The sequence below is a fragment of the Corapipo altera genome, unplaced genomic scaffold (assembly GCF_003945725.1).
Source record: "Corapipo altera isolate COAL_440 unplaced genomic scaffold, ASM394572v1 301, whole genome shotgun sequence".
Taxonomy (NCBI): Eukaryota; Metazoa; Chordata; class Aves; order Passeriformes; family Pipridae; genus Corapipo; species Corapipo altera.
Genome location: NW_020884926.1, coordinates 3,657,469 through 3,684,152, shown reverse-complemented (window position 1 = coordinate 3,684,152; position 26,684 = coordinate 3,657,469). Strand labels below are relative to the sequence as shown.

At 48.7% G+C, this 26,684-nt stretch overlaps 1 protein-coding gene across 8 annotated transcripts in view; it reads left to right on the top strand.

The window, feature by feature from the left end:
- The window catches only part of CASZ1 (castor zinc finger 1), a 278,435-nt gene that overhangs the window by 232,126 nt on the left and 19,625 nt on the right, over positions 1-26,684 (top strand). For all 8 annotated transcript variants that reach the window (XM_027658154.1, XM_027658151.1, XM_027658155.1 and 5 more), the window contains 9 exons: positions 4,874-5,711; positions 8,434-8,502; positions 12,737-12,827; positions 14,851-15,015; positions 17,502-17,674; positions 18,397-19,265; positions 21,186-21,327; positions 22,494-22,557; positions 25,090-25,250. In XM_027658154.1, coding sequence (XP_027513955.1) covers positions 4,874-5,711; positions 8,434-8,502; positions 12,737-12,827; positions 14,851-15,015; positions 17,502-17,674; positions 18,397-19,265; positions 21,186-21,327; positions 22,494-22,557; positions 25,090-25,250 — 2,572 coding nt within the window. The remainder of the gene's footprint in view (positions 1-4,873; positions 5,712-8,433; positions 8,503-12,736; positions 12,828-14,850; positions 15,016-17,501; positions 17,675-18,396; positions 19,266-21,185; positions 21,328-22,493; positions 22,558-25,089; positions 25,251-26,684) is intronic.

Below are 26,684 nucleotides of genomic sequence, written 5' to 3'. Positions count from 1 at the left end.
GAAAAGCACAAACTGAAACATCCCTTGCTTTGGAAAGGACAAACATATTTTCCTTTTTTTATTCTGTCGGTGTTCAGGAAATTAATTTTGAACTGTTCATCACCAAGTCCTCTCAGACCTGGTGGTACTGGGTACAAGTTAAATTTATTCCAGTGAGATGTGGAACTGCCTATGCCAAAAAGGAGGCTTTCTTCCTGGGAGTTGGGGGGTAGCAGGAGTCAGATGAAAGGAGAGGAATACAGCTCTGCCCTCCCAGTCAATGTGCCTTTTGGGGAGTCATTGCAGAAACCTGGTTTTGAAGGTTCTGAGCACCAGTTGCTCCCTCCGAGGACATAGAGGGTACAGGGCTGGCTGTGCTCAGCAGCATTTAAAACTGAGCCCACGCTTTGATCAGCTGGAAACGTGGGTGAAAAGCAGGAGCCACACAGAAAACCAAACCCTACATCTAACTGGCTTTCTTGGTCAGTGAAGAAAGTGATCCGAATTATATGGGGCTGAGAAGGATTCCTGCTTCCTGGAGCTGTGGTGTGTACACACATTGTCCACTTTATGGGACTTCAGCTACTGCCTGTGTCCTCCACCAGCACCTCCCGTGGTCTGATGACAAATCCTGGCCACCTTTGTCTCCTTCCAGGCTCAGACTGTGAGGCTTATTGTGCATCAGGGACTAAGTCCGTGCTGTTCAAGCCTCATGCTTTGCAACAAGATGGAGAACATGCATGTAGGGCATGTTTCTTTTTGAGCCTCCCCTTGGAAACAAGGAACTCAGGAGTCGGGGCTCGGTCTTGCTGTGTTCATCTCCTCCCTGGTCCAGCTGGGAATCACATGCAGGAGCCACAAAGCTGGTGTCTGTCAGGAGATGGGTGTCAGAAGCCGATCTGGACGTGCAGATATGTTTCTTCATTCATTCATGCACCCTCTCTTGCCCACTGATGGACCCATACTGCCCTGAGCACATTTATATATAGCACCAAGCTCTCTCCGTGCAGTCAGTGACAGAGGTCCCTCTCCACAGTCGCTCCCTGACGCACATGCCCAGGGAGATTTTCCTACACAGTCCCGTGTTCCTTACTTTGCCTGTTACATAGTGGGCTAAAGTAGTCACCAGGAGTGTCCCCCTGTACAAGCTTTCAGACTTGCCTTTCTTTTCTTAGCCTCTTGGCTAAGTCTCTTGGAATATTCTATGGCCCTGTTTTTAACCAGGGGGGTTTTCTCTTCATAATTTCCTGAGGAGACTCCACTTGGGAGAACGTGAATGACGAGTGCCAGTTCCTTGCTCATCATCCTGTATCCCCCAAGTCTGCATGTTTTCCCCCCCAAGCAGAATAAAGGACAGCACCCTGGCTGGGATGTCCCATCCCCCAGTATCCAGACCTTGCACTCCATTTGGGCTGTTTTGCTTTTCCTTCCATATATAGTGTGCTGCTGCAGGCTATTTTTAGCGCCTTTTTTGCTAGCTTGGGATCCTTTGTGATACGATAGCTGCTCTGAGACACACAGATCTCTGCTCTTTGGCAATGCCCACAAATGGAGAGCAGCAAGGGGAGAGGGAGCCCTTTTATTATCACATAGGAAAGGAGACAAAAATGCAGTGCAGGGAAGGGGGAGGAAAACACAGGGACAGTGCTTCCTGTGGCTTCCAGGGCTGTGCACTCCTCACAGGGATGTGTTTCCCAACTTCTGTCCTGCCTCGGTTTTATCTGTGTGTGGGTGTGAGGGGGGTTTTCTGATGATGAGGTAATGATAATTAGCTCTTCACTGCTGGTTGAAAATGCACATGAGGTGAGTTGGCTGGGTCTCATACCCTGCTCCTGGTGAGCCCACTCCCTGCCGTTAAGGTGCCTCCACTAGAAGAGCCCCCACCCTTCAGGTTGGGTACCTGAGCAATCAAGTACCCCCCTTGACTTTAGGGGATGTGTTGGGCTCACAGGATGAGTGATTCTAGAGGTATTTTCCAGTCTGAATGATTCTGTGATTCTGAGAGAAGCTGCACTTCCCAGGCAGTGAGCAGCGGGAGCTGGCCAGGCTTTCATCTCAAATCTGGATGAGGAAAGACTGAGCAGCACCAGCAAAGCTGTTGATCAGGGAGGGTGTTGCGATCGTCTGGAACCAAATCTGGGCAAAGGAAAAGCAGAATGCAAGGTGGTTTGGGGGATTAAATCCAGGGTAGCAAAACCTGAACTCCAACTCAGACTTTGCAGAGGACAAAATCAAATGTACCTTAAATGTACCAAAATGTACCTCAAAAAAAAGTCTGAATCCCCACACACACACACCCCTTTCCTGTAGACTCGGAGTTTGCATCTAATTGCACAAATTCAGGTATAGCCACATGGTACTAAAGATGAGACCCACTGACTGACTTTCATTGCAGCTGTTAAAGCTAGTAAAAATCACACTTAATAGTTTAATTTCATATCAGAGCCCCTCTGTGCTATTCTTTCTCCCCTTGCAGTTTGGCACGGGCTGGCTGGAGGTTTTCTGTGCAGTGCTCGGAAGTCAGGGAATTATGAGCGGGGCTGGGAGTTGTTTTACAGGTCCAAAAAGAGAGGAAAAGCAGAACAGGGAAAGCAGATTTAACAGAAACAGGGAAGTGTTAGACCCAGTAGGGATTTCATGGGTTTATTCACTTTTGTTGGGTCATAGGGTTACACTGAAATGGAGATAGGGAAGAGAGGAAAAAGAGGTAAAAAGGAGAAGTGCTTTACAGCAGGATGAAATCATTTAATATGCCTGTGTGTGAAAGATAAAGTTGTCCTTCAGGCAGGCCTTGTTACTGGACACTGTGGGCATGTTTCTGCATTTGATTAATACCAACCCATGAGGTTGTGCTACAACCTGAGCCTGACACTGCAGGGGCATTGCCACCCATCCTGTGGCTGACAGGGTGTTTATTTTGGAGTCAGGCATCCCAAATCCCACGCAGAATGCTGGGCTTAAGTGCCCAGAACTGGAAGGTCGTTTGGGGCTAAGCCAGATCCCAGCACTTAGCAGGTGTGGCTTTGTCCTTCCCCTCACGGGCTCCAGGGATGTTGTTCACTGTTGCCTTCCCTCCAGTACCACGTAGACAGGCACCCAGCACAGCAGCACTTGTGCTGCAGCAGCAGAGCCATTCCAGGCAGTCCTGGAGCAGGAATGTGACCTTCATGGTCCTGCCCATTCCGTGCCCGTTGCAGGCAGTCTCTTCCTCCGCAGAGTCCTGTGCAAACTGATTTGTGGTGCTGATGGCTATTGGACTTCGACTGTGCTCATTGACAGGCTCTTGTGTGTGTGGAAATGCTCTGGTGGATGTGCCTGCCTGGCTGTCAGATCCCCCAGATCCTAGGGATCTTTTGGATATGCTGACCTGTTCTGTGGCTGTCTTGGTGCTTTCCTTTTCCTCTGTTTCAAGGCAGCCGTTGGTTTGGTTTGAGCAGGACCCAGTGCCCAAAACCTCTATTCTGCACTTGCCTGTGCTGGCTCCCTGGGAAGGAGTGTGCCTGCCCGTGAGAGCCAGTGTGAGTGTTTGGAAAAGATGACGAGGGAGGTTTGAAGGACTCCTGCACACAGTAAATCTTTACTCTGCAGGAGAAAGCAAGAGGGAGAGGAGGAGGAGCGCTGTGTCAGACTGAAGCCTAAATGAGTCCAAGCTGGCACGTCAGAGCAATCTTTATTTCCTCCTTTACACTGATATTGGGTGACCTCCAGATGTGTGTTCTTCCCATCCCGGTGGCCTGTGAAACTGCCTGAGGGAGTAGGGGAGGGAGGAAGGGAGGGAGAGACCCAAGGAAGGACAGCTTTTGCTCATTCTTCCTCCCTGTGATCAGGCTCAGGTAGACTAACCCCTTCCTGCCCCTTCCCCAACCCACACTCCAGAGAACAGGCATTCTCCCCCTTTCCGAGGCCCAGGACAACAGCTCTTTCTCTCCTCACTCTGAATCCTGATGGAGAGGATGCTGTTCCTTACCTGTTTTTCACCTGTATGGACTTTCCCCTTTCCTGGTCTTACTGGAAGCTGTTCCTGGCTGCTCAGGAGCCTGCCTGTAGGTTTCCACAGCCCTTGCTGTGGCCTCTTGCACATGGAAAGCTGCCCAGTCATTGGGATTGAGCAAGAAGGGAGCAGGTTGTGTGAACTCTTACAAAATGGACAGGGAAGGACTGCAGCAGCTATGGGGAGCTGTCCTGTCTTTGTCTTGCCTTATCTTCTCCATTCCCCTCTCCCCACTCCTCACTCCCAGGCTTCTCATGCACAGCCTTTGTTGTTCTTCCCCTGCCTTAATTCATGTCCACCTCTGCTGCTTCCCTTCTGCTCCACAGGGTTCCATTCTGCCCTCCTCCTGCTCCACCCCATACATTGCCTTGCCTGTCCCTTACCATTTCACACCACACTGCCCTGCCTACCCTCAGTCCTTCTCTTGTCCAACACACACAGCATTTTCACATGGTTCCCCCCCCTTACACACACAGACACACCATTCTCTGTGCCCCTCCTTCCATATGCAAACACACACAAGGACAGATCTGTACAAACCTCGGCATATTGGCATCGGTCTCACTTCCAGTAAAATTACTTTTTCTTCATATTAGGCCAAGGCAAGAGTGCAGAGACATTTATGAAACTTTGTTTAATGTACTGAAAAGCCATCGGCTAGAACATTTAGGAAATTGATTTTCCTGGCATTGATGAACTCTTTTTATTTTACCCCAGTATTAATTACTTTTTTTTTTTTTAAACAAATTAATTTAAGAGTCGTAAAACCTAACAAGTGAGCCAAACGTCAGTAGATCATGTTCCCCTCTCCCCTTCCTCCCCCCGTCCCCGCTACTGGAGCCGGTATGGGAGGAGAGGGAAATCCAGCGCCGTGCCTGACTCTGTGCCGCGGGTTCTCCGCAGGGGAAGCGTCGTCGCTGCAGGATTACGCCGCCACCACCATGAACGAGTTCCTGGGCATGTTCGGCTACGACGACCAGAACATGCGGGACGAGCTGGCCCGCAAGATCAGCTTCGACAAGCTGAACGCCGCTACCTCAGAGGCCGCTGCCGCCGCCGCGCTGCCCGGCGAGGACCCCATGAGCAAACGCGCCCGCTTCTCCAAGTACGAGGAGTACATCCGCAAGCTGAAGGCCGGGGAGCAGCTCTCGTGGCCCATGCACTTGGCCAAGTCCGAGGAGCTGGGCCCCAAGCTGGGCAAAGAACCTTCCTCGGTGCTGGCGCAGCCTATTCGGGTACCGGGTCCAGACGCCTCCCTGCTGACGGAGACCAAAGCCACCATCCTACCACTGCCCTCTCCCAGCAGCTCCCAGATGCAGGGCCTGATGTCACGGGCCTCCAAGTATGACTTCTTCATTCAGAAGCTGAAGACGGGTGAGAGCATCAGGCCACAAAACGGCAACACGTACAAGAAGGCCTCCAAGTATGACCTAGAAAACGTCAAGTACTTGCACCTTTTCAAGCCTGGAGAAGGAAGCCCAGATATGGGAGGAGCCATCGCCTTCAAGACGGGCAAGGTAGGCCGACCTTCCAAGTATGATGTGAGGAACATTCAGAAGCTTACTCCAGTAAAAGCTCCAGCTCCCAGCCTGGCCCCTGCTCCCCTCGCCAGCACCCCCAGCAGCACTCCCGTGGCCGGGCCAGAGCAGTCCGTCTCATTGCCATTCAACACTCCCGAGTACCTGAAATCAACCTTCTCCAAGACAGACTCCATCACAACTGGAACAGTCTCTACAGTAAAGTAAGTTTCCTCCTACTTTTCTTATCTGTGTACTAGTGGGGGCTCATAGTAAAGTCTGTGTGTGGGTCAGTGGGCAGTCCCAGTTCCTGGGATGATAATTACTCTGTGTGATGTATCTTTTTGCTCTCTGCTGAAGTGTCTTCTCCTCTGTTAACACCCTACGTCTCTATTTATCTTATTTGCACTAAGGATGTGATCTGCCATCAGCAGTCACAGTCACAGAGTCCACTGGCTCCTAAGTCCATATGTTACAATGAAAGAGGGGGGAACATGGTGCTGTCAGCACTCTAAGATCAAGGTTTGAACTCCTTTACTTTCTCCTTCCTCCAGTTCCCTGGACATCCAGATGTGTCTAGGAGAACCTGATTCTTGTTTCCATTTAACTCAATAGCAAGACTCTGCTGACTTTGCTGTTAGCAAGATGGGGCAAGATGGGCTGGTTTGTCCCAGAACTCAGAAGACGTTTTGGTGCCTAATTCCCATCAATTTTCATGGGAGTTAGCCATATACATACTTCTGTGGGGCCAGGCCTGTGTCTTCTCAATTTTCTTGTTCCTTACACAAATAGAGGTGATTCAATTACCCCTCAGACTGGGCAAACTCATTAGCCCAATTACCGCTAATAGCCTCCTACACACACGTTGCCAGCAATCTCTGCAGCGATGCCGTGACTCAATGGACATATCTGAAGGCCTTGCCAAACCTTGGATTAGGTTTTAAATGTGGCTTCCAGAGGTGGGAGCTGTAGAAGAGATACATATGTACGTGAGGCTGCAAAGGGAGGGAGGAGGGACTTCTCTGCTTTCTTGTCATGGTTTGGATTTACTTGTTTCTCACTGTGGACCTGGGGCTGCTGTGAGCTGTGAATCTCATGGGGTCATTTGTAATAAGTTCAGGACCTCTGTCCTGCACTTCTGTGGCAAGTGCCATCACAGACACCCTTCTACTTTGCCCTCTGATAAGGAGGAAGTCTGTTCTGTGTTTGACATATGGACCTAGGAGGCCTTGGTCTGAATCCTCTTTGCAGTCCCAGGCAAGTGTGCATCCCCCACTTTCCATGTTTCCCCACCTGGAAGGCAGAACTGTGTAATGACACCTGTCTTACATGTGAAACAGTCGTTTATCAAGTGCCTGCAGACAGATTTGGGACCTCCATGGTTAAGGTGTATGGGAAAGGGCAGAGGATTATTAACATTTGCATCTGGCTCCCGCTCAGGATGAACCTGTATGTGCTCCAGATGGCAGGCAGGGACTCCTGTTACTAAAAAACACTGTTGTAAATATTCCTGTAGGCACAGTGCCTTGTTGTGATGGGTGACTTGGCCAGGGACTCTGTGCCTGAAGTGTCTTCAGAAAGCTCAGCTGCCTGGAGTTCAGTGGCCATCCTAGAGCTGTACCTGAGGGGCTGTGAGCCTCTTATCTGCGGTGGTGATGCACTGGGATCCCAGTTTGATTTCCTTTCTCTTGCTCATTTCCTGCCTCTTGCAAATGTGGGTTTGCAGCACCATGATGATCCCTGCTCTGGCCACAGGATTTCCTCAGCTGGGGCATCATCATGGGGCTTCAGCAGGGGTGGAGGTGACCAGGGCCTTCAGCCTGGCACTTGCCATGTCCTGATCACACACTGGAGTACAGAAGGGGCTCTGGGCCCTTCCCCTGCAGGCTGATTTCCAGATACAGGCTTCCATGATAAAAGGCAGCAGCCCATCCCATTAGCTGAGCTGGTGGAGGAAGTGCTGACTGTGGTATCTGGGCCCTGGCTGTCCATTCTCAGTGCCCACTTGGTTCAAATGACCCAGCAGGAGTTACCCCTTACTCTCACACATATGCACATACCCCCTTGCCATGGGTTGAAACTCTCTGACATCTAATGCTATTAACCTGCCCTGAACTAATCTACCTTCCAGTGAACTCTGTGCGAAAGTGTCCTTGTTTAAACCAGGCTGTCACGAGGAGCACTGGAGGAGAAGGGAGATGGTGTACAGCCTGTCTGGGGCGGCCTTGGTATGCCCCTGTCTCTTGGGTAGGCTGGAGCCTGGCCCTGTATCTCGTTTTCTCTCTTGCTGAACTCACTGAGGATGTTATTTTTGTCTGCTTACTAATGATGTAAAATAACCCAGGCTTATGTGACAGTTGGGTTGGCTTTCTCATTGATTAAAATACATAAATACCTTTGCTGCTCCATCTGTCTGTTGGAGTTTTGGGGTGTCTGTGAAACAGAGAGGCAGTTGAAGCCGTGTCCAGGGGCTGGAGCCACGGTGCCAGTGCTGGTCACAGCACAGGGTGTCTGCTGGCCACAGGAATGGGCAGGAGCTCACAGCTCTTCTCCCTCTGCTGAACTGTGCACACAAGGGCAGCATTGCCAGGTGCTTGAGGGAGGTGTTTGTTTTCATGTGGCCATCACTTGTTTGTGATGGGGGTTTTTAGTTTTTTCTGTAGAAACAGCGTTTTGTGATTGATCTTGATTTCTCCAACAAACTGCACTGGGTCCTGCAAAGAAGGAACATGCAGGAGGGGTGGTAGGCTGACTGTGTGGTTCCCTGGAGAAGGAGGTACAGGATTGAAAGGGAAAGGGGAAGAGAGGTTAAACCTATGGGTGTCTTTTCTGGTGCTCCTCCCTGGGCACTCTCTCCTGGTGTGTCAATGGTATGTGGGAGAAACAAGGAGTTTAGGCAGTGCCCTGTCCCTCCTAACCAGCTCTACCCTGTGTGTTTCTCCTTAGGAATGGATTACCCACTGACAAACCAGCTGTCAGCGAAGATGTAAATATTTACCAGAAGTATATTGCCAGGTAGGCAAAACTTTTTACTTTCTTGGGGAGAGGGCTGGATGTAAGAGGGTGGACTGGTGGTGGGAGAGACGAAGTCTTGTCCATCTGGATCAAGTGTTTAAACCAGTCACTGGCACTTCCATTTCCCTTGGCAGCTGTACTTGCTCTGCTGCCCTGCTTGGGAGAGCAGTAGCTGTGAGAGGTGTTCAAGCATGCCAAGAGCATGCTCGACTCCCCAGAGCTGTTAGAGTTCGTGACAAATAGTGGAAAACTGTTTCACTGCAGAAGCCCAAGATTTAAATGGGAATGCTGCCTCTTGACTGTTGTTCTTTCTGCCCATTGCTGTGCTGTCTCCAGCCTTTTTCCCCTGCCATGTCCAGTGCCTGCAGGAAGGCAAGCAGAGAACATCTCACTTCTGAGAATCTAGGCTGGAGGCATCCACGAGTGACCTGAGTTTAGGCAGCTTTTGGCATCAACGTGGGATTTTTATCCTAGAAAATTTTGCAACTCATTTGTATGAGAAACCCTCCCTGAATCAGGTGCAGAGTAAGGCACCTTATCCCAGCTGTGGGAGAGCTTAGGTCAGGACTGAGCAATGCTGAGAGGGAGCTCAGGGTGGTTGTGGGGACACAGAGTGAGCAATGCCTTGAGAGCCAGAGGGACAGAGGAGATTACTGCACAGCACCTGCCTGGTTCAGAGCTCCTGGTGTAAAGGGTCCATCAGCCTTTGCCCTTGGCCTGTTGAATCCTCCATCTGTACTGTGGAAAAAGCTCACAAGGAAGCCCCTTGTACCCAGACAGACACCAGTCAGGGAAACAAGCAAACCCTTCTCTCCAGAAATAAAGCTGAGGGGTTTGCTCCCACCAGCACTTATTAACAAGAGGGGAGGGGAATGTGTATCGTGCTTTCCCACCTTGCCAGAGTCTACAGAGGGTCTCCCCGTGGGAGACAGTCAGCTGCTGGGAAGGTGCATGGGGAGATCTTGGCACATCAGCAAGGAGAGTTGGAACAGGAGGTGATTTCCTTTCCTCCTTTGCCCAAATCCCAGATACAGGAGGAAGGAGCAGAAGACCCCATGGGAAGAGAGGGCAGTTGCACCACCACGTGCAACTCCTCAAGCATGTGGCAACTCACTGCCTTGGGAGAGAGTATGGGAGGGAAAGCAGGGATTTAAACCCCTCCTTGCATGGGGCAGAAGGAGCAGCACCCTTTTATTTCTGAGATTGCAGGAATTGCAGGGGTTGCAGTGGGAGAGGAGGTGGCACCCTTCTGTCCCCTGTTCCCCTCTCTAGCAGAGAACTGTGTAAATAAACACTTGAGCCACATCCAGTGTTCTTGGTGCTCTGCAAGCCCCCTCCCCTGGGTCAGGCAGTAGCTGGGGGAGGCTCGTGAGATACCTCAGGGACACCACATCCTGCTTAAAAGGCTCCGCAAGCCGCCCGTTGGCAGCACAGCCACTTCCCTTCAATTTACACACATTTTTAAAAACAGTTTAAAGCCTTAAAATCAAGGGGTGGGGGGAGAGAGACACGACACTCTTATGTCTGTACTGCATAATTAGCTTAATGAGTTTGCCAAAGCCACTGCCAAAAGCTGCCCAGGGATAATCCATTCTCTCACACAACAAAACAAAACCTCTTACTTAGCTAGTTTGGGTTGGGTTGTTTTTCCCCCTGCCTCCCCCCTCTGTATATTTATAATTAAAAAAAAAAAGACCACAGAAAAAATTATTATTATTATTATTAGTGCCTCAGCAGATGGTGCTTCTGGCAGCACTTGCTTAAATATTTATTTCTGTGTGGGTTTCCTCCCCCCTTGTAATTGGGGTGGGTTTTTTTTTTTCTTTCATATCATCGTTACAGAGTAATGAGTCTGTAAACACTCTCTAAGCATGCTGACTTCTTTATTTATTATTTTTATTATTATTTATTTATCAACTCTTGCCAGATCAAGACTAGTTCTTTCTGGCCAAAAAAAAAAAAAAAAAGTAAAGTAAGGGAAGAGGGAATGTGTTGTTCTTGGGCGAATGAATCTACAGGGCCTGTATGGACAATTTAGGAGTTGGGCTTTGCATATCAGTGCAATGAGGTGGTCTGAGTTTTCCTGTTTCAGGTGTGTTCGTGTCTGTTTGTGTGCATGGAAATTGTGGGTACGTTCATGTAAATTCAGAGGGATGTTGATGTACCTGAGAGTCTGTGCATGTAAATGTGCCCGTGTGTCTGCATGTAAGTGAGTGTGTGGTGTGTAAGCTTTCCTGTTATGAAAAAGCTAAACAGATGCTGTGCTTTAAAAATTAATAGCTTTGAACTGTTTCAAGTGTCAGAAGAAACACAGGATGAATATAACCCTTTAGGAGCCCAACCTTACGGACTGAAGGAGCAGAATTTCCCCTTTGTGCTGGGTTTGCTGCTTCCCTCCTCCCCAAGCACAGGGTTTGGTGGAACACTTGCCTCTCCCTTCCTGTGCTGTAGACACCACACACACCTTTCTGTGGCACGTGGAACGGAGGGTAGGAGTTGGAAGTGCTGGAGTGCTTGTTTAACTGGTGTTTTTAAAACTGAGATCATCCCATAGCCAGATCTCTTCAGTGTCTGGCCCTTCTTTCACTCCACTTGGCATCTCTGGTCATTTTGCATCCTCATTTTTGATAATATTTTGGCCTGCTTTGCTTTTGTATTTGTCAGCAAGGTCTTTTATCTTCCTTTTCCCTCTGCCTGGCCTGCACCCACAGTTCTCCAGCCCTGCACAGCCCTTTACTCTCTCTTGCCTTTAAAGCTCCTTTCCTTTAAGAGCTGCTGGTGGTGCTGCTGACATGAAGGCCTGGACTGGCAGGACCAGTTGGCTCCCTGTGCTGGTCAGTGCCAGGGTGACTCTGCCCCTGCCCTGGACGAGCCTTGCAGCTGCCCAGGCACTGAGCAGGAGCAGCTCCCTCTGCCCTGGGCTCCACACCTTTGTTTGTGCAGCCAGCCCTGCCGTTTGCCTTGTGGTTTGTTTCTTCTCCTGCTGCTGAGGTTTGTTCCAGTTTCTCAATCACCTGTTCTGACGTGATCCTGATTTCCTGCAGTATTTCTTCTCCTTCCCCAGGGAAAGGCATGTCTGCTCCTGGCATCTGTCCCTGTCTCCCTTTGTGAATGCTGAGGCAAAGAAGTCATTTAATTTTTTAGCAATGTCTATCTTTTCTGTCAATTAAGTCTCCTTTCCATCTCCTAGAGGCCCTGCTGTCTCCACAGTTGACCTCCTCTTCCTTACTGTGCTTCAGAAATGCCTTATTTAGTATTGCTTTTCATCCTGAATTTTTCTATCCTGTAGCCTGGCGTTACCTCACCTTATGATGATCCATAATTTTTTCTCCTCCTGCCCCGTTCTTCAATTTCTCCAGGACACCCTCACTCCTCTCATTTTCCCTTTCTATCCACTGCCCTTCCTTGTTTCTTTCCCATGCCCTTTATCATATGCACTCCTGCTGTGTTTAGCACTAAGTGACGTGAGGAACCTTTGAGGAACCTTTGAGCAGATGGTACTTTATCTTTGAATGTTTCCCCTCTGAGTCCCCTTCTCTCCACTGCTTTTCCCTTTCAAGCTCTTCAACTCTTCCATGGTCCTCTAGAATATACATGAGAGAGTTCACTGCACTGATTACCCCATTACTGGATCATCCCCTTGTGCCAATTCCTGGTATGTCTGTCAATCAGTACATTAGATGTACTGACTGTTTGTATGTAGGTGTTACATGGCACTTCTGGTCTTTTTTCCACCCTGTATGTCCAGAGTTTTCAAATTTGCTGCCTGCAGCTTTTCTGAGGTCCTACTAGGTGGCCTTACACTGAAAATTTCAAATCCATATTTGCCCAATGTTTTATTTGTCTCCTTCTGTCATGGGAGATTTCTAACACTTGCTGCCGTGGTATCTAAACCCCCACATGAGAATTCTAGAATTGTGTGATGGTTAGTTCAAGGAACCCTCCTTCTTTGTGCTTCCCGAGTAAACAACTTAGATAACGAAGATGAATTTCAAGGGGAAAAACAGATTAGGGATGTACAAGACCTGAATGATCCGGCTCAAGAAGCACCTTTAAATAGTGACAAATAAGCAAGGGAAGGCGGGAGGGTCACCATCCTTGGGGGGGATAAAGGAGATGGGGTTTAATGCCATAAACATGTGGGATGAAAACAGGACTTTATCTGTACCCTGCTCACAGGCACTGCTGCCAGGACAGTGTCTCATTCATTCTCTCCCCTGCTCTGCTGTTGCAGGTTCTCGGGCAGCCAGCACTGTGGGCACATACACTGTGCATACCAGTACAGAGAACATTACCACTGCCTCGACCCCGAGTGCAACTACCAGGTAAAAAAACCCTGCTCAGGAGTGACCAGCACAGCCCCCTGAGCACACGGGGCGGGGGGGAGGTGTGTGTCCTCCTGTGCTGTCCTCCCCCGTGCACACACATGCCTTTTCACTCTCCTGCTCTGAAAGAGGACAGGATATATTCTGAATTTAATAGAACTCTATTTTGCTCCCATTTAACTCAATCTAATACCATTTAACCAAAGCCAGACCGCTACAAGGAAGAGCAGAATATAGATCAGCTCGAGTCAGTGGGAACTACTCCAGATTTATATCAGTGAAACCAAGAGCATAAATTGTGCTGTGTTACAAATTGTGCCTGAAACAGGGAATGCTGATCTGTTAGTCTGTCCCTTTCCCTCCCGCTGCCCGAGTGACTTTGTAGCAGCAGTATCTGCAACAAAACGCCCAGTGAGACCAGCGGCGGTCCGGGATTTGTGGGGAAGGCGCGGGGGCAGGAGCGATGCTGTAATTCCTGGGAGAACTGCCAGGGATCCACGTCAGGCCAGCGGGTCACGTGCTGTGTTTGTTTACCCTCATCCCAGGTCCAGGAGTTTGACACTGCCATTTCTGTGGTCAGGCTGGTGTGTAAGTGGGAATCCCAGGGTTGGCCTCTGCTGTGCATCAGGCACAACTTCAGCCCTGCCCCGGGAGACCTCTGGGTCTCCAAGGGATGAGCCTGACCACAGCAGAGGAAGTCGATCTGGATCTGCTGAGCTTGGCTGTGGGTTTCTATTGATCAAAGGAGAGTTTCTCTCTGGGATGCACTCAGTGTCCTCCTACCCAGCACTGAGTAATGGAGATGAGTCTGTCCCAACTGTGCCATGGATATCCCTGCACCAGAAAGAGAGAAACACAAAGGATGGAAAAACAGAAAAACCTATTATTATGATTGGCCTCATGATTATTTCCTAAGGAGTCTGGAAGCTGCTTGCAAAGGAACTGTCTGGTCTCGCAGGGAATAAGGATTTAGGCTGCTTTTTAAAATGCAAATTATTTTATGGCTGAGATATATTTTAGAATAAGTAACGCTCTGTAATAAGTGGGCACAAATTAACAATGATTGGCAATAGCAATCCTGTATGTACGCCCTGGGAAATCATACCTCCAGCCTCCAAGGGATTTCTGTTGAAATCTATATCCCTATATTCCCGTGCCAATACCAACGAGATTGATCAGGATTGATATTATAGGAGGAAAGAGTAGAAGCGATAATCATTTGTTTCCTATGAGGGAGACTGGAAAAGTTGTTAAACATTAGAATACAGGCCTTTTCAATTACTCCTCAAAATAAATGGATATTGATTTCTTTTAAAAAAAATCAGATTTACTTTCCCACCTTCAGTGTTAAATATTGATGTCTGTGGGAAATAGAAATGAAAAGCTTCATTTTAAAGGCACTTAGCCTGCTCCGACAGTGGGGTACCCCTTCATTCCTTCAGGCAGGTAGAGGATTAAAAGGATATTCTGGTCATACAGATTTAGTTCTGAGCTCTACTACTATCTTTTTCTGTGACTGGAAGGAAGTTGTGTGTCCCTGTTTTCCTAATAAAGCCATCCTACCCTGTAGGGGAGGCAGGAGACTTAGAATGGGAAAATAGTGTGAAAGAGCAGAGTGTTTTTCCCAGTCTGACATGAGTGTGGCAGCCAATGTCTTGCTAACCACTACAGTGAGCGATTTGGAAGCCTGGGTTACTCTCTTGCAGCCTGTTTAGTTCACTGGTTTGCTTTCTATCTATAGGTCTTCTTGAGATAGGAGCAGCTAAAATTATATTAGAAAAATTGCAGTCTTAAAGCTGCAGGGAGCTGGTTCTGGACATCACCCCAGTGTCATGTTTACTTTCCCTTTACCAAGGAGATAGATGCGCACGATTCCTCTTCAGCCTGACTCTCCTGGGGTGATTACTGCCAAGCTTTAAACTCCCGGTCCCACTAACAACAACAAAACCCACCCTGCCCTGGGATTACTCCCCCACTGCCACCACAAGTCTCAGCGTGTGTGTGTGTCTGTGCCCCTCTGCAGAGATTCACCAGTAAACAGGATGTGATCCGGCACTACAACATGCACAAGAAGCGGGATAACTCCCTGCAGCACGGCTTCATGCGCTTCAGCCCCCTGGACGACTGCAGCGTGTACTACCACGGCTGCCACCTCAACGGCAAGAGCACACACTACCACTGCATGCAGGTAATGGGGGCACAGCCAGGGCTGCTGCTGGAGCCCTGTCCTGCCTGCGGTGCTCTTCAAGGGTTCTTGAGTTCAGGCCAACACTTCCTGAGGCAGAGAGGTGACATTCAGGGGGGCATTCATAGCCTGTCTTGCTCACTTCTGATTCAGGAACCCCTTTGAAGAGTCCGTGCCCTGTCCTCACTGCACTTGCCCTGCCAAGTGTTAGGAAGGGCGAAGGGAAGCCCCATTCTCTGTTATTAGAAGCCTTGTCCATGCAGTGAGACAAAGCAGGTCTTAAGGTTTTCTCACAGTCTTGGACTTCACTTGTTCAGGCAAGTCCCATTTTCCAAGATTCAGGGACCTCTGCCTCCACTCAAATCTGATCTGTCCCTCCCTTGAAACCAGACTTTTCTGTGACACAGCTGCCCTTCAACACTGGGTTAATTTCCTCCATAATCAATTTCTAAAGTAATTAAACCTCAATGTCACATACTTAGACTTAACCCCCCTGGTTCTCCCTCTCCCCCACCAGTGGTACCTGTGTGTGGTGTCCACTGGAGCCATGCTCCAGGAGCCAGAGCACAGCCAGAGCTGGAGCTGCTGCACAGTTGTCTCTGAGGTGCCCTCACTGTTCTAGACACAGACACACCACACTGTTTGGGTCTCACCCTGATTGTTCCTCAGGTTCAAGGGTTTGACATGTGCTCGTTTCATCAGAGTTGTGACCTAAGCCATTGCCCCGAGAATGTGCTGGACATCACCCCAGTGTCATGTTTACTTGAGGGACCAGGCAACCCTTGGTGGCAGCTTTTCTGGTCAGAAGAGTCAGGCTCAGTCCCTGCCCTGTCCCAGCAGTTTAAGATCCCAGTTAAAGTCACAAGGCCTTAATCACATGCTTAAATGCTTTGCTGGGATAGACTTGAGCATATGTTTAACTTGAAGTCAGGTAAGCTTTCTGAAGTCAATGGGGCTTAAGCACATACTTAAATGTTAGGCATGCACTCAAGTTCTGTCCTGAATAGGGGCTGGTTGAAGCATGTGCTTACAGCATTTGATAAATTGGGAACTTCATGTGACTTGCTCTTGAGGACATTTTCTGTTACACTTCCATAATATTGATTGTTTAGTTTCTTCAATTGAGCAGGATAGGATTTGTTTAATTTTTTTTAGAGTACAAGGAGTGTTTCACAGCTTCAAGTCACTCTGAGTTCAAATAGAGACCCTCGTTTACACAACTATATATGGCTAATTCCACCCTGTGCCCACTGTCTTCCAGTAAAATAGCGCCCTTGTAAGCAGTGTCTTACAGGAAAGGTGTCTGAATATAAACTCCCAATTAAAGAAAATACTGCTTAAATGGCAGAATTTGTGCCATCCATCTCATGGGTTTTTTTTTTCTTTATGTCCATAATTGGTGTGGATAAAATTCAGTTAGTTGTTTATATAAACGGACATTTTTTTAGGCTTTAGCACCAAGAGCTGCATTGCAAATTATTCCTAAGGAGGTTTTTGTTTAATTCTTTTTTTTAATACCGTGCAGGGCCTGTCTTTTTTCAAGGTGTCAGTGCAGAGAGAGAGAGAGGCTCTTTAATATTGGAAATAGCTGGAGATCCTTTTTTTTTTTTCCTGGGTATTTGTCATGGGTTTTGTTATGGCCTGTTTGAATCAACCTGGGCTGAACTAAGGGGTGGTGTTTTTGTTCTCTTCAATTCTGAGATGGTGCAGGCATTGGCACACGTTGTGCTAGAAGAAAAGAAAAAAAAAAATCCTCCCTCAGCAGGGCTGAGGACGTTTTGGGATTCCAGTGGTTTTTTACTCAATATGGCAAAGTTGCCCGGTTTGCCCAGAGGAAGGCAGGTTTTCAGCATTCCCTCCTAGTCACACCATTCCCATTTGCTGCACAAGTTTAAAATTATTGACGTGGGAAGTCTTGAGCAGGGACAGGGAAAAAAAGTCACCAGCTGAACACTGGGTGTAAGCTTTGCTAGAATTAAACTGTTTATTACAGCCTTGAAAGTGTGGTTGGTCCCTATGTTGCACCACCCTGCCTTACCTCTCAGAAGGACTAAAGAAGTAAATAACTTATTCCCACTCAATTTTGTATTCCCCAAATAGTTGAAACTCCTGCTTCATTCCATGTCACTCCAAGATAACAACAAGTAACAACATCTCTTAGTCTTCCCTTCTCTTTAAGAGCATGAACCCTGCTTACTGCCTTCCTAAGCAGACATGATTATCCAGAGCTGGTCTTTTATCCCTTCAATCCTCCCTTTTCTTATTACTGTTTCATGCCCAGAGAATTGGATTGGGTTGGGTTTTTTTTTTCCACAACTGCTCTCTCAGTCTTTAGATTGGGAATTGAAGTGATGACTTAATACTCCAAGGAGCAGCACACAAATGGAACTGTTAAATATACGTGTGCTACTTGTGTGTTTATTACTGCTGGTGATGATGGCAGGCTGTTAAACCACTGTGCTGATGACTCCTGTTTTGGCCTGGGGCAGGTGGGCTGTAACAAGGTCTACACGAGCACCTCTGACGTGATGACCCACGAGAACTTCCACAAGAAGAACACTCAGCTCATCAACGATGGGTTCCAGCGGTTCCGTGCCACGGAGGACTGTGGCACTGTGGAGTGCCAGTTCTATGGGCAGAAAACCACTCACTTTCACTGCAGGTGAGACAGCGGGGAAGGGGAGGAATCCTGCCTCAGAGCTGTGTGCTCTGTTTGCCTCCTTCTGCCCAGTCCTAATTTCAGGAGCGTGCACAGGGACTTGGTTTTCCCTGCTGTGACCTTCACAGTCCTGCTCCTGAGAGAACTCATGTTCCAGAGGAGATGGGATTTCCAGGGTCTTTCCAGAGACCACTCTGAAGGCAGGAGTATGATCTGAGGAGAGGATACCCACTAGAAAATACATCCTAGAATCATTTGGGAAAGAGATCACATTGCTCATCAGAGTGCAGCTGAAGTAGGCCCTTAATACACTGCTAATGGCACTTCCATGGTAGGGTTTTTTCCAGCCAGCTCATCCCTTTTGGGGCCTGACTGGGCCTTCTGTGCACAACTGCTCTTCTATTGATTTCTCATGTTCTCAGGAAGAGCAGGAAAGCACAGTTTGTACCTTAGTCCCCTTTAGCTGCTGTTCTGGTTGGAACTTTCAGTGGAGGGTGCCTGTGTCCCCGTGTTATTGTGGCTGTTCCTCTGAGGGGAGTGAGCATCCCAGCTGTCCCACATGGCAGCATTTCTGCTGGCCTTGGTGTCACAGCTCCTCAGCCCTCTGCAGCCAGGCCATTGTCTGATCCCGACCCCAGTCCTTGTCCCAGAGGGAGGCAGGTGACAGCAGCTGGGCTGTGCTCCTGCCCACACAGCCAACCCCCCTGTCCTCGATGCCCTTGCAGGAGACCTGGGTGTACATTCACCTTCAAGAACAAGTGTGACATTGAGAAGCACAAGAGCTACCACATCAAAGATGATGCCTATGCCAAGGATGGTTTCAAGAAGTTCTACAAGTACGAAGAATGCAAGTATGAGGGCTGTGTCTACAGCAAGGCCACCAACCACTTCCACTGCATCAGGGCAGGCTGTGGCTTCACCTTCACCTCCACCAGCCAGATGACCTCCCACAAACGCAAACACGAGCGCCGGCACATCCGGAGCTCGGGAGTGCTGGGCCTGCCTGCCTCTCTCCTGGGCTCCAAGGACAACGAGCAGGAGGAGTCCAGTAACGACGACCTCATTGACTTCTCTGCCATGAGCTCCAAGAACTCCAGCCTGAGTGCCTCCCCGACCAGCCAACAGTCTTCCGTGTCTCTCATCGTCCCGGCCGCGCCCTCCTCTGCGGCTGAGCTCGCTTCCTCACAGGCCACCAAGGCTGCCAACAGCATGACACCAGCCACCAAGATCTCTGGCCTGCTCTCCCAGGCTCTTCCCAGCAATATACCCTTGGCCCTGGCACTCTCCAACTCAGCACTTCCTGGGACAGCTGGATCCTTCTTCCCCATCATCCCCAGTCGGGTCTCTACACCACTGCCTGCCAGCTCGGCTAATCTGATGACTGCTGGTTCTTCTGGCACCAATCCAACATCATCTGCTCCTACAGATTCCTCATCCCAGGCAGTCTCAGGATCTGGTGAGCCAGCGACTACTTCCTCTCCAGCTCCAGCAGCATCTATAATGGAAAGGATCTCTGCTAGCAAGGGATTAATCTCTCCTATGATGGCCAGGCTGGCAGCAGCTGCACTCAAGCCCTCTGTGGCACTTGAAGCAGGTGAGTTACCCCATCAGTGGTGATAGTGGTGGGAGGCAGAGCAGTGCCTGATGACAGAGTGAATGAGAAGCCACCCAGTGACATTTATGTTCCTTTACTATGTCCTTCCCACCTCCCAGGACTGGAGGTGGGGAAGAGGTAGTAAAGGAACATAAATGGGAGAGTGAACTTGGTTGTGTCTAGTTAACCCTTGGAGAGGGCAGTCTTGGCATGGGTTCCTGTGGATTCTGGCTATACCCACCTGGCCAGAAGAGAGGCAGGAAACAAAGCTTTGCCCACAAAAGGAGCAGGTTCTTACCAGAGCTGAAGGAAAAGTTTTGCCATGTGTAGTTTGCTGTAAGATGAAAAGAGAGAGGCACTGTATTGAAAATGGAAATGAAGAAAAGCTTGGCCAATACTTGCAGGCTGTGCAGAGACTGTATGAGCTTTAGCTGGTCCCTGTGGTGATGATGCCATAGCCCATGGCCTGTTGTTTTTCTGGTCTGGGATGCTGGTTCTGTGCTCCAGCTCTGTTGCCCCATCTGTGGGTTTGGGGATAGTGCTGATACTGTCCACAAACAGGACCTTTCTCCTGGTCAGTCCTTGCAAGCTGTGCTTCACCTGTCCCTGCAGCTCCCTGAGAAGGTAAAAGATGGGAATGAGAACTCCCCTGGGGCAGCATGAAGCTCTTGCTGCTGCCACCTAGACCTGATGTAGGTCATAGCTCATGCCCAGCCCTTCCAGAGGGACATGGAGTTCCCAGGAGAGCACAGGGAACCTCCACAGTCTGCTGAACACGGTCGGCTGCTGGTGGGCAGCGAGGGGTTATGGGGGGAGGCTGTGCCTGGCAGCCCCCATGGCATTGGGCTGCCCTGGAGCTCCTTCCTGGGACATGGAGAGGCTGGAGCAGCTGCTGACCCTGGCTGTGGGAGTGCTGAGCAAACGGGGGAGTAGGACGAAGCGATCTGATTAAAGAGGGAGGGGAACTTTCACATACTTTTAAAATTATTGTTTGAAAAATTGTTTCCTAAAGCAGAGAAAGGTCATTGAGGAAACTATTTTCCTTTATTTTTTAATAAAATGCCACTTGCTGTCTGAGAAGCAGCTCGCTGTCAGCTGTACTGCCGGAGGGCAAATTAATATTTTAGTCACTTGGGGATTGTGGAGAAAAGCTCTGCAGACATGTTCCTGTCAGCAACTTTTTTTCCCTCCTTTTTTCTTTGCTGTTTTCTCCTAATTTTTTTTTTCTCTTTAATTTGTTCTCCTCTTTTCCCCCTCTTTTTTTTTTTTTTTTTCCCCCTCTCTTCCTTTGATTTGGATTTTTCTTTCCCCGAAGCTCCCCGCGGAGCAGCGCTCCCCGGTCGGTGGGGACGTGGCGGGGGCGGTGGCGGGAGGTCGCGGGTCCCTCGCTGTCACCTCGGATCGCCCCGGCGGGGCAGATGCTCCTGCTGGGCAGGCGCAGTGTCGGGGCCGGCGCTGTCGCTACGGCAACGCTGGGATTGGGGACGGGGAAGGGGGCTTGACTAGCAGTCGAAAGCTGCCACATTGCCTCAGCATTAACAGAGTCTTTAATAAACGCTTAAGAGGCAGCCCCGCAAATTAGTTATGACAGTTTGTGCAGAGAATCAGGTCTCCCCCACGCTCCTTCCGCCCTTCTCCTTTAAAGGGCCCATAGCCTGGACAACTTTGACATAATTTTGCAATAATTATCACTTGAAGAATTTCCACGCTGGAGTGGACGTCAGAACCCATCATGTCAACTTGGCAATAAACGCTGACCAGCAATCCCAGCACTTCCCTTCCCCCCACACTTTTCCTTTGCTTTTTCCATTTAGGCACTGGTGCCAGTGATTTAACTTACTTATTTGCCATTGTAACCTCATTTTAGACCTACATTTTCATTTAAATTTTGCACTTAATTTGGGTGTCTTTCTCGAGCAGGGAATGGACAACCAGCAGCTCCCGGACGGTTCAATCCAGTCCAGGTGAAGCAGGAACCTGCGGAGGCCATGGGATCATCATCTGCCACCAGTCAGGACTCCCTGCAGGAGCACAGCTTGGACCTGAGCGTCAAGGATCACGGGTGAGAGAAGGGGACAGGCACACTGAGCTCTTCCCAGCATCGAGCTCTGGGAAGTTCCTGTACCTGTAACACAAGGACACAGAGTGTTGGTGAAAGGCAGTTTCACAGGGGCTGAGTTGGACTCCCCCAAACTGCAGGCAGGGATGGTCATTATAGTCCCCCTCAAGTGTGTGTTCTCCAGATGTTTTTTTGGGTTCACAAGCACCTCCTGACTCTTTGATAAGAGCCTCGCCTCTTGACCTCCCCTCTGGAAAATGAGCCACTGGCAGAGCTGCTTTCCCTTGGTCCTGCTCTTGTGATCCCAAGCTGATCAAAGGCCCAGTGCCACACCTCAGCACGCTCTGAGCAGCAGCACTGGCACTGCTGGCTGTCTGCTGAACCAGGTCTGAGGGAAGCACCTGCTAGAGAAATCGGACACACAAAACAGCCCAGTGTCAGGACAACTCTGGTCTGGGTCTGGCATGATCCATGGTTATGGTCATGGTTGTGCAGATGTGAATGCACCTTTCTCAAAACATGTGTCCCACTTGCCTGGCATATCTGCTGAGAACAGGAGTGTTTGGGGATTGTCCTGTGTTGAAAAAGGGCAGAGGAACTGATCTTGGGGATAAGTGAGCTCCACTTTGACCTTTTCATATATTCCTGGCCATACCTTCTTTAAACAAGCCTCTGTCTGGTACCCCAGCACTTGGAGCTGCTGCTGATGGTCTGAGATCCCAAGGCTGCCTTTCAGCACTTGACCATTGCCTTGCCTTCCCCTCTGCTGCCCAGGGGAACCATGTCTCTGGCAGTGTGAGTGTTCAGCAACATCCCCCTTGGTTTTCTGGGATATATTTGTGGGAAGTTCTAGCGGGATGAAGGAACAGAACATGGGGGAGGTTGTGAGTCAACTAATGAAGTGTGGTGGGTTGGATGGGTTGGACACTGAGTTAGTGGTCTGGGCTGTTTAGGAGCTTAAAGAACTAAATCCTGCAGACCCGGGACTCCCTTTCTCTCCATCTTGGCTATCCCGAGTTTGGCCTGCCCAGGGGAGGGTGGGCATCATTCTCTCCCTGCGGATGCAGCAGGTGAGGACTGAGGCAGCTTGTGAAGGGAGGAGGATTAATCTGAGCGCTCCCGGTCCCTGTGCACATCTCAACTAAACCCTGTTGGTTTGTGTGTTCCAGTAATGAATCAAATGGCCACACAGTCTCGGCAAATTCATCTCTTTTATCCTCGCTTATGAATAAGGTAAGAGCCATCCATCACACGCCTTTCATTGCCCCCACCACGAGAAATTAAAGCCGCGATAGCGGGGAGGGGGGGCCGAGATGCGTTTGTTTTTTAATGTTTTGCCTCTAATAAGATGAGTTTGTACCATTTAAATTTTGAGACCATTTTTCATCGGGTATAATTTCAGAGCCACTGCTTACGAATTAATTTAATGAACTGGCTGAAGAAATATATTGCAGCCTCTGACACCTTTTTTTTTTTCCATCCTTTCTAGACGGCTCCGAAAGGTTCCTTTGCTTTTTTTTTTTTTTCTTTCATTTTTATTTCCAGAACCTGGCAACTTCTTTCTCGCTCTCTTTTTATAGTTATTAATTTTGTTTATTTACTTAAAAACATTTTTTTCATTGGGGGAGGGGGAGAATAATTTGTTTTTATGGAAGAGAAGGAAAAAAATTAGAAGTTTTGAACCAAAATCATCAATTCCTGTCTTTCTGGTGTGAGTAATGGTGTCCAACAGAATCCCCTTTACCGTGTTCTAGAATATTTATTTCAGATAATGTACAGTTTCTTTTTCCTTACTTTTTCCTTAAATTATACATCATCACAAATATATATTTCCCTTTCACATGATAAATTCTACTGTACCAAGATTAATTTTGCTGCTGCATACAACTGCAGTAGAGATCAGGGCAGCCTTTGAGCCATGCTTTAATATTCTGCTGTGTGATGGTTTTACAGGCATAACTATTGCCCACCCCTTGGCTCTGGGCATTACAAGCATCAAGGCCATATAACCCTCAAGAGAGGGCAAAGTGACTTTGCCTCGTAATCTCCTGCCTCCTTTCTCTCTTGTTTCATCACTGGTTTTCACTGTGTTGTTTGATTTCTGTGTTTATCCTTCGTGTCACTTTTCTCCTCCGTGGGCTCTCTGTTACACTGGGTTTTTGATGTTCCCTTTTAAACTTAATTTCTTATTTGTTCCCATGTATTGTCCCTTTAGTGGTTCCAAATATGCAGCTTTTTCTGTAGTGAGTAAATGTGCATAGTGAGTTTGCTCTCCGGGGTCCTGAGTCATTCTGAAGGCCCCAAATCGGGGGAATTCTCTTTCAGTGGGCACTTCACTTGAAAATCTCCAGGATAATATGGGATTTAAGCATATGCTTGGAAATCAGCATTTGCTTGTGTGCAGCCTGACACACGACTCTTTATGTTGTGCCAAACAGGCATAGCACAGGGGCCAACTATGAGTTCTTCAGGTTCTTTTTTTTAAAAGAAGGGGATTAACCAATGACATAAAGCAGCAAAGAGTAGAACCCACCGATTAAAGGAACTAATTCCAAGAATTCTAAGGAACTGAGTTGAGTTCGGTCTGCTCAGGAACACATCACACTTGTCTTTTCCTCGTGCTGCACAGTTTGTGTCCGTGGGGGAATCCTTTATTGTTTGTCTAGGAAAAAGAGCCCTTTACAGGAATGGAATGCCCAACACCCCAGTGGAAACAGACGACCTGGATTTCTGACTCCAGCCGTAAAGAGTTGCAGTCTCCACACAGCAGCAGGGGCTTTACCTTCAGGGGGCATTAAGAGAGCCTCAAATAGCCAGGATTCCTGTAGCCTATTGCAGTTTATTTAGGGGGCTGTCAGACTTAATTAACTGATATTTATAAAGGGCTTTGAGATCCTCAAGTGGGTGGAGTTTCCAGTGCAAGTATTGGGCCCAATCCTGCATTTTATTCATGCTGTGAAATTCACTGTTGTTACTGGAGGTAATTGAGAGCACAACAAAGCGAGAAAGGGTCTGGGAAATTGTGCATTTATTCTGAAAGAAAATTTTCCCTCTAAGCACTCCTGAGTGACTTCTTTTTTCTATCCTGCACACCACATCTGGACCTCTAAACCTTCTCTGTGCAGAGTCTATTTGAAGCCTCTCACAAAATGCAGATTGTGAGTCTGAGTCCTGCTTTGTGGGGCTTGTGTCCATTTAGCACAGAAAGTGACATATTTCATTATTGAAGTTTATAAGAATTTTCCAGGGACTTAAGCAGAGGCAGAACTTTTTTTCCCAGGTTGAATGACATTTTCCTCCTTCCACCCTCACAACATACCTGATACTCACTTTAAAGAAGACATCCTTGGGGCAGGGACAAGATTACTCAAAATAAACTTGAGCTTACCAGTTCTACCAGAGCTCTGTGTAGAGACCAGAATTTTGTAGGAGCTGCACAGAGCTATTACTATTTTAGCCTGCACACCTTTTCCATAGTCAAATGAAGACCTCTCTTCACCTCAGTTCCCCCCTGTATAAAATAGACACGATGCTTCATTGCTGAACAAGAGCCATGAATATTCAATGGGAACCCGAGTGCTCTGTGATAGTTGGGTGGAGGATGCAGAAGTGAGGTGTTATTAAGTTTTGCTGATGCAGTTGGGGCAACCTGTGCAGACTTCTTGTCTTCTCACAATCTTTGAAGACACAGCTTGGTGTGGGACAGTCCTGAGGGTGTCCATGGCTGTTGCTGGGCCTGATGCAGTGTCTGTGTTCTTGTTCCAGATGTCCAAGACCAGTGCCAGCCTTGGCAACCTGCTGAACATTAAGACAGAAGGTGATGGCAGCCAGGCTGGGGCTGGGGAGTCAACCCAGTACTTGGGCAAGGCAGTGAAGGCCCTTGTCCAGGAGAAACTCTCTGAGCCGTGGAAGATGTACCTGCGCCGGTAAGGAGAGCGTGGAACTGGGAATGCAGCAAAGGGGAAGGGATTTCTTTGCAAAGTGTCTGGCTCATTGGTTCACCCCTGAATTCAGAGTTCTGCTAAATGTAAAGGCCTGACTCTGCCATACCCTGACTACCTGGAGCATGTTCAGTCCCTGCTACCTGCACCAGGTGCTGATGTCCCGTAAGGAATGTCTGCCCACACAGAGTTATTTTGCAAAGGCATCTTGAGAACCAAATATGAGCACAGATCTTCACAAAGCTCTGTTGGGCTGCACTTCATCTTAGGCTACTCCTTATGTCCCTGGTCTGTGAGTCCTGGGGACCCACTGCAGTGTCCCCTTAGCACTGACCTCTTGTGGGACCATGTTCAGTTACTGCACAGGGGTCATGGAGCCTTAAAGGGCTTCCTGGGGCATTTCCTCTGACCATGGGCCACTGAAACAGAGAAAGTTGGGGGGATTTGGGACATGGCAGTAAGTATAAGGGGTATGGGAACTGGGATGGTGTCTGCTGGTTTTGTTGTAGGAAAGGAGACTCAAAAAGAAAATGGAACAGGTCCAGACCTCACCCACACACACATACATGCCCAGACAGACACATGCTTTGAGCACACACACATACACCCAGGCAGACACATGGCTTTGTGCTCTGACACAGATTAATTGCCTACAAATGCCTGTGGACACTTTGTAAATCACAGGCTTTAATGGAAAAGACTAGGAAGTCTTCTAGTCCATCTGCCCCTGGCCACTGTGAGATCCTTCCCTGCAGTCCATTTGCATTTGGTCCAGCCTAGTTGTAATTATGCCAGGCAGTGTGGCTATTTTCTTGTCTCTGGGAGCATTATTCTACCACCTAAGAAGTTTCAGTGTCACAATTTTTTCCGTGTTTGCTGCCTGAATTTCCCTTTTTGTAGTTTTGTTGCAGTTCTGGTTGTATCCCCTTGAACCACAGCAGATAATTCCTCTGTGCAGTTGAGAGTTCACCCCCTTCAGATGGTCACAGACTTTCAGCGTGCCGTTTAACCAGGCTTATTTACTTCCTTTGGTCTGACTCTGTGCCCAGCTGGGCTGCCCTTGCTCTGGCAACACCCAGGCAGAACAAGCTTTGTGCCCCCCATGTGGGCAGCTCACTGTTTGCACCTATACAGAGCAATGTGTATGTCCTGTGTTTGCCATCCCCTGTGACACAGGGCAGGCTTTCATGTTGCTCTGTGAGTCCCCTGTGTACAACCCCCCCCCAAGTGTATCAGCTGTGTGTTTTCAAACACAACTCTGGTGCTCTGAACTCTCTCCCTTCTCTTGCCAGGTCTCTCTCTGCTCTTTCTCTCCTCTTGCACTGGTGTCGCCAACTCCTCCCAGTTTAGTATCTTCTCTGAATTTCATTATCACACTGTTTACTCCTAGATTACTAATGAAGATGTTAAATAAGCTCA